The sequence below is a fragment of the Orycteropus afer genome, unplaced genomic scaffold, assembly GCF_000298275.1.
Source record: "Orycteropus afer afer isolate SDZICR_OR568_19922 unplaced genomic scaffold, OryAfe1.0 scaffold00078, whole genome shotgun sequence".
Lineage (NCBI taxonomy): Eukaryota > Metazoa > Chordata > Mammalia > Tubulidentata > Orycteropodidae > Orycteropus > Orycteropus afer.
This window is the reverse complement of record NW_006921665.1, coordinates 4,209,817-4,217,972: the sequence shown is the minus strand read 5'-3', so window position 1 is coordinate 4,217,972 and position 8,156 is coordinate 4,209,817. Positions and strand designations below refer to the sequence as shown.

The following is an 8,156-nucleotide window of genomic DNA, read 5'->3' as shown; positions in this document are numbered from 1 at the left end:
CCCTCCCCCCGGAGCTGCTGGTGAGTTCAGACCACCATCCTTTTGGTTAGCAGCCACACACTTAACCGTTATACCACCAGGGCTCCTTATATATTTCCACTATAAGAAGTAGAAATAAACAAGCTGAATTAAGCCAGATTTGGCCAGATTGGTGTATAGTTTTTAGGACAAAGCCAAATAGTGACCTCCTCAGTGGGCAAATGTGCAGGTTACTGCCTCAAGAAGTTTGCCAAAGAGTTTTACGTTTTTACTTCATCTCTCAGGAAACCCTGGGAATCTTTATCAGCTGTAGTTGGTCCTTCATTACCCACCCCTCCAATAATGAAATCATTCACCAAGTCTTACCCATACAGCTTCAAAATTTTAAAATTAACAGCTTTTTAATTTTAAAATTAACTATGTATATAGTTGACATACAATAAACTATATATTTAAAGTACACAATTGAATAAGATTTTACATATGTATGTACCATGAAATCCCCACAACTAAGTTAATAAGCATACTCTTTACCCCAGAAGTCTTCCTTGTCCATGAGCTCTCCCTCTGCCTGACTCCCATTCCAAGGCAATCACTGAGCTTCTTCTTTCACTATAGATGAGTTTTTATTTTCTAGAATTTTATGTAGATGGAATCTGACAGTGTGCACCTTTTGTTGCTCTTGTTGTTATAGTTTCACCACAATCATTTTGAAATTCATAACGTGTATCAGTAATTTAATCCATTGTAACTCCCACTGGATTACTGGGTGGGACAATGCAAATAAGATGTTTAGAACTCTGATGTTGGGATTGGTAAATTTTGTCACTCTGCCAGGCTTAAAATGAGCCTTCTTAGACCTTTCCCTGCAGAAGCAGGGAATCTCACTGCCATCAAGAGAGAAGAGCTGGAGGTGAAGTGGATCTCATCTGTGGACCCCAGATCCCTGTGCTGGAACTCCTTGGCTGAGAGATTCCTGGCTGAGAGAGAGACGCCAGCTGAGAGACAGCAGAGTGGGGCTAAGAAGCACGAAACAGAACAATGGGCTTTCTGGCCCACTGAGTGAGAAAGTTGTATGCCCTTGGGCAGGAAGCTTGCTGGTGGAGTGGGGTGCACCTAGGTGTACCTATTGGCAGAGCTAAAAGAGCTCGGTAACACTTGCCTGAGCAGAGTAGAAGCCAGGTAGAGAGACCAAGGGCCAGAGAAGCATGCCTGAGGGCATCGAAGAGTTGTTTCCTGAGGGCGTTCTCAAACCTGAACTGTGTAGTCTGTTACTACCCTAATAAACCCTGTGATCGTGAGTATTGTTCTGAGTTCTTTGTGGCCATTGCAACGAATTAACGAACCTAGCAGAGAGGTAATGAATGCCGTGGCAGGGAAGGGTGGTGTCAGAATTAGTAAAAAGGTTGGAGAATGGCAGTCTTCTGACCCATGAACAAGATACATTGTGCCTCACAGGAATAAGCCTTGGACTGCTGCTGCTGATTCTGTTGTCTTGTGAAGTTAGGAAAGGTCAAAAGATGCCGACTTCATGCCCTTTTGGCAATACTCATGCCCTTTTGGCAATACATGCCGTGATCTGTTCACATGTTTATCAACATTTGGATTGTTTCAACACTTTTGGTTTGTTACAAATAAAGCTGCTGTGAACATTCATGTACAAGTAGTTGTATGGACACGCTTTAATTTTAGCCACTCCAGTAGGTATCCTTTGGGGTTTTAATTCCTTTTCTTTAATGGCTAATAGTGTTATGCACCTTTTTATGTGCTTATTTGCCATCAAATATCATTTTTGGCAAAATGTCTGGTCAAATCGTATGTCCATTTTAAAAATTGGTGTGTTTCCTTATTAAGTTTTGAGAGTTCTTTATATATTTTGGATATAAATCCTTTAATGGACATGTGATTTTCTAATCTGTGAGACTTTTTATTGTCTTAACATTATCTTTCAAAGAGTAGTTTTTAATTTTGATCAAGTCTAATTTATTAATGTTCTCTTTTGTGGATTGTGTTATGTCTGAGGAGTCTTTGACCTGAAGCCCAAAGACTTTCACCTTTTTTTTTTCTGGTAGTTTTATGGTTTTGGTTTTACATTTGGATTCATAATTGATCTGGTATGAGGTATGGAAGGATCAAAGTTTTTTTTTTTGTACGTGGATACCAATTGTTCAGCTCCGTTTCTTGCGAAGGCTATCCTTTCTCCCCTGTATTGCACCTAGTTGAAAATCAGATGTGTCTATATGTGTGAGTCTATTTCTGGACTCTGTATTCTTTTGTTGACCTATTTGTCTTATATTTACACCAATATCATACTGTATTGATTACTATTTTTATAATAAGTTGTGAAACCAAATGGTGTTAGTCCTTCAGCTTTGTTATTCATCAAAATTATTTTTATATTCTAGGAACTTTATATTTCCATATGAAGTTTAGAATCAGTTTGTCAATTTCTAACAAAAAAAATTTCCTGGGATTTTGGTTGAGAGTCCATTGAATCTATGGGTTAATTTGGAGAGAATTGATGTCTAAATAACATTGAGTCTTCTAACCCATTAACAAGATAAAATTCCCCCATTTATGTAGCTTTTTCTTTAATTTCTTTCAGTGATGCTATGTGGAGTATGTCTTACATGCCTTTTGTCAGATTTATCTTTTATTTATCAGATTTCTCATATTTAATTTCAAGGTTCAGTTTGTTGCACTATATATACTTTATAGAAATACAATTGATTCTTTTAAAAATATGATCTTGTATCTTTGCAACATTGCTAATTCAGATTTTTCTGATAACTTTTTAAAATAAGTATCTTTGGATTTTTTTATATGCATGATCATGTTATCTGCAAATAAAGACAGTTTTACTTCTTTCTTACCAATTCTCATGCTTTTGTTTCTTTTTCTTGCCTTTTTGCACTGGCAAGAACCTGCAGCACAATTTTGAATAGAAGTGGTAAGAATGGACATCCTTTTCTTGTTCCCAATCTCAAGGGGGAAATCAGTAAGAATAATATTAGTTGTAGGTTTTTCTAGATGACTTTTATAAGATTGAGGAAAGTCCTTTCTGTTGCTAGTTTGTTGACGTTTTTGTCAGGAATAGGTATTGGATTTTGTTAAAATTTTTCTCCCCCATCTGTTGAAATGATAATATGGTTTTCTTCTACTTCGTAGTGATACCACCTCGGAAACCCAAGGAGGGGTTACTATGAGTCGAATCCGACTCCATGGCAGTGAGTTTGGTTTTGGTTTTTTTCAATGTAATATGGTAAATTACATTGACTGGTTTTTTAATGTTAAGCCAATCTTGGATTCGTGGGATAAACCCCACTTGGTCATGATGTCTTATCTTTCAGTTGTTAGGCTAAAATTTCTTCATTCCTCAATAAGGTAGAGTGACATAGTGGCTGCTACAGTGAGCTTAAACATAGCAACCATTTTGAGGATGGTGCAGGACTGGGCAGCGTTTTGTTCTGTTGTGCTTAGGGTCACTTATATGTTCATAAAGGATATTGGTGCTTTTTTTTTTTTTTAATATATAAAGTTTTGTCTGGTTTTGGTGTCAGGGTAATGGTGGTCTCAGAATGAGTTGAGAAGTTTTCTGTTCTTTCTGGCTGAATTTATGTCAGATTGGAATTTTGACATAAATTGGTATTTTTACCTGAAATGTTTCATAGAATTCACCAGTGAAGGCATTTGGGCCTACAGTTTTCTTAATTTCTGTAATAGATACAGGGTTACTCAGGTTATCTATTTCTGAATGAGCCTGGGTAGTTTGTCTTTCAAGGAATTGGACCATTTTACCTACATTGTCAAATTTATTGCATAAAATTGTTCATACTTTTCTCTTACTATTTTAACATCTGGAAAGTCTAGTAATTTCACTTCTCTCCTAGTACTGGTAATTTGTGTCTTCTTTTTTTCACTGTGTGGCTAGAGGTGTATCATTTTTATTGATGTTCTGAATTGTTTTTCTGTTTCATTAATTTCTGCTCTGATGGTTATTATTTTCTTTTTTGCCTTTGAATTTACTTTGCTGTGTTCAAGTTTCTTAATGGGAGCTGAAGTCATTGATTAGAGACATTTCTGCTTTTCTTATATAAGTGTTAGTGCTATAAATTTCCACCAAGTACTGCTTTGATGGCATCTTAAAAATTTGCATATGTTGTGTTTTCATTTTGTTTGGAATTCAAGGTATTTTCAGATTTCTCTTTTGATTTCTTCTTTGATCCATAGGTTATTTCAGTATTTGTTACTTGTTGTTGTTGTTGTTGTTACGTGCTGTCGAGTCAGCCCTGACTCACACCCTCCTTGGGTTTCTGAGGCAGTATCACTACAGAAGTAGGATTGCCCAATGTAGTTTTACAAGTATTCAGTGATCTTCCCAAGATCTTTCTGTATGATTTAGATCCCTGTAGATTTATTGAAACTTGTTTTATAGCCTAAATGGTCAGCCTTGGTAAATGTCCCAGGTACACGTAAGAAAAATATGTACGGTGCTGTTACTGGATAGAAGATTTTGTAAATGTCAGTTATATTCAGTTGTTTCAAAATGTTCTCCACTTTTTTCATGTCCTTGCTAATTTTCTGTCAGTTACTGAGAGGACTATTGAAGTCTCCAACTAAATAATTGTGAGTTTTTCTTTCTCCTTCAGTACTGTAATTTTCTACTTCCTGTATGTTGAAATCTGTTATCTAGTACATACACATAAAGTAAGGGGGATAGAGAATGATTGCCCTTGATAGGTGGGGCAGGGCAGGTGCTACTTTAGGAGGAGTTTTCATAGAAGGCCTCTCTGACAAGGAGACATGCTGAAAGTATGGCGTGAAGAACTTTCTGGCAGAAGGAACAATGAGTGCCAAGATCTTGGATGGGAATATGCTTGTGAATTCTGAGAAGAGGGTGGCTATAGAACAGAATGAGTGATTTTGAAAAGGCCATGTTAACCAGATTGACCTATCTGTCAGTTTGTTCTGCTGTGGTGGTTTGCATGGTGTTATTATGCTAGAAGCTATGCCACTGATAATTCAAATGCCAGCAGAGTCACCCACAGTGGGCTGGTTTTAGAGGAGCTTCTAGACTAAGGCAAACTAGTAAGAAAGGGCTGGCAGTCTACGTACAAAAGTTAGCTGATGAAAACTATGGATCACAAGAGAAAGTTACTCAATAAAGTGCTGGAAAATGAGCCCATAGGTTGGAAAGCACTCAAAATACACAGTAGCTGCAACAGTGTGTGGAACATACCAATGATCATGAAAATGGCACAGGGCTGGGCACTGTTTTGTTATATTGTACATGGGGTGGTTGTGAGTTGGAACTAATGTGATGGCAGCCGGCAACAACAGCCAGCTAGAACGTTGTTAAAATCTAAAATACTGCATTGAAGATTGTTGCTGCCCTTTAACAACATTGTGGTTTTAACTGAACAGAGTAGAGGCTTAATATTTCAGAACTAAGAAGAGGGGCCGGCAGGGAAGAAAGGTTCTTCTCTCTTTATATCCTCATGCAACTACAGCTGATGAAGTTGTTCTTTTCTGAGATCAGTGAGTGAGCTGTGTGGAATGATGCCTCATCTCCTTTGGTCCAAGTAGATGGATGTTAAATTATTTCACCCAAGATTCAGGGAATTTCCTTTTTGTTACTTGTTAGTTCTTAGATGTGCCTGCAGGCTAATCTTAGACAAATCCCATGCCTTTTCGGTCTTTTTCCTTATTTATGATGTGTGACTGGTGGCTTTCTCTTAGGTATGTTAGATATCTTAGGCTGGATTCTCTAGAGATGCAAAATCAGTGAAGCTTATACATACATAACCAAAATCAAACACACTGCCATGGACTCGATTCAGACTCATAGTGACCCCCATTGGGTTTCCAAGGCAATAAATCTTTATGGAAGTAGGTTGCCTCATCTTCTCTCTGTGGAGTGGTGGCTGGTGGGTTTGAAGCACCAACCTTCTGGTGGGTTTGAAGCACCAGCCTTCTGGTTAGCAGTCAAATGCCTTAGGCACTGTACTGTCAGAGCTCCATATATATATATATATTGATCAATCAATCTCTTTTTACGTGTGTGTGTGTGTGTATATATATATATATATACACGTAAAAAGAGATTGATCATATATATATATATACACGTAAAAAGAGATTGATTGATCAATTGCTCTGTCTCAAGGAAATGGCTCACCTGGTTGTAAAACCAATGCTGGCAAATCCCTATTGCATGAGTCAGATGTCAGGCTGCTGGCTGCAGAGGCTGATGAATCCAAGATCGTCAGATAAGTGGTAGGCTGTTGGTTCATAGGCTGTAAAGGCAAAAATACCAAGATTAGCAGACAGTATGGCAGGCCACTGTTTGAAGAAGTCCAAAGAACCGGATGTCAGATGATGATGATGCAGATGCAGGATACAGATAGAGCAAAAAGCCCGAAAGCTTTAACATCCATATATATTAGAAGCAGGCTGTGCTCCTGAGGAAGCTCCCTTTCAACTGATTGGTTACTCATTGCAGTCTCATCATGGAGATGATTACATTATATCAGATCTCATCATAGGGGATAACTTGCATCATAACTACCAAACCATTGAAAATCATGGCTCAGCCAGGTTGACACATAGCCTTAACCCTCGTAGGTCATTTGTAAATTCCTTTGGAAAATTAGAAGAGTACTGTTCTGGTTACCTAGTGCCACTCTAACAGAATATATACCACAAATAGGATGGCCTTAACAAACAGGAGTTTATTCTTACAATTTGGAGGCTTTAAGACCAAGTTCAAAATGCCAGGCTCTAGTGGTTGGGTGGAAGTCCCTCAACCTTGGGGTCCAACTCTGCCTCCTGCTCTCGGCCCACTGGAGCTAGAGGCTGGCTGCTGAGGCTGAGAAGCTCCAAAGTTGACAAGAAAAAAGGCACAGTCCCAATGTTACGAAACCACATGGCAGGCCATTAACTTAAGTCCATTGTGATTGCCAAGGTCGGCAGAACATAGCAGCCTGCTGGGCAATGACATAGCTACATGCAGGGTCCAAGTGTGCCATAGGCTAGAGACCATTCCCAAGGCTTCTTCTTATATACAGGAAGCAGACCACATCCCAAAGGCTGCTTGTGGTAGATCCCACCATGGAGTTGATTACCAGTCTCATCATGGGGAATAAATACCCCAAATAAATACCACCAGCTGCCCAGCCACTCAACCAGGCCCAGCCAGGTTGACACACAACATAATCAACCACCACAAGTACATAATACTCAGATGTTTTCACCAAAACAGAATTCAGCTTTGTTCAATTTTGTATGCATTGTACCTATACCTTCACCGTGCTTTCTAGTATTCCCTCTGTATATAATGTCACAATGCTGTGCTGCTACAGAATGTGTGTGGACTTAGATTTTTCACAAGAGTGTAATGGGAAGGGCCATAGGAAAAAGGAGATGGAATATACTACTGCTGATATTTAGGCTGACCAACTAGTTGTTTCCATATTGGTAAATGTGTGTGTTCATGTGTAGTTGATGTCTTTGTCTAGGAAAGAATAGAATGAACAATTGACCAAAATAGTGGAATTGTTATGTTCCAGAGTATAAGAATTCACTTTTCTTTTTTTCCTTTTTTCTTTTATCGCAGGTATTTCTTGGTGGATTTTTATGCACCAACAACAACTGTTGAGAGCATAATGGAACACCTGTCTCGAGACATTGATGTCATTAGACCAAATGTTGTGAAGCACCCACTAACGCAGGAAGTAAAGGAATGTGAAGGGATTGTCCCAGTCCCACTGGAAGAAAAATTATATTTCATAAAGAAGAAGAAGTGAGAAGATTCGCCCAATTTTAACTTTATTTTTAATTCTCTCACTTTTGAGCACCAGTCATTAATAGTCTACAAGCTTGACCTTTATATAGAAGTATGTTGCAGGTATCATTTGATTTTCTAAGGTATTTTTGGTTCTTGATCCCCTTTGCATGAGAAGTGAGTGAACAACTCTCTTAAAGCCACTCTGCACATCATTCTTTATTTTTTTTCATTAATTTCTTCGTCAGTGACAATTTTTTGCCTTATAATACCACCACTAGTTTGTAAAGCAAAACTTACAAAACTGCCGTGGGTTGCAAGGTAGTTATTCAGACTATACATATGCAAAAATAAAAATTTAAAGCTAGTGTATTATATGATTGACTTTTGATAA

The 8,156-nt window shown here is 38.2% G+C and overlaps 1 protein-coding gene across 1 annotated transcript in view; it reads left to right on the top strand.

Annotated features, from left to right (window-relative positions):
• Positions 1-7,784, top strand: part of MRPS6 (mitochondrial ribosomal protein S6) — a gene marked incomplete at its 5' end in the record, with an annotated part of 21,793 nt that extends 14,009 nt beyond the window's left edge. Inside the window, one exon of the mRNA XM_007941302.2 lies at positions 7,595-7,784. Coding sequence (XP_007939493.2) covers positions 7,595-7,784 — 190 coding nt within the window. The remainder of the gene's footprint in view (positions 1-7,594) is intronic.
• Positions 7,785-8,156: the final 372 nt, after the last annotated feature.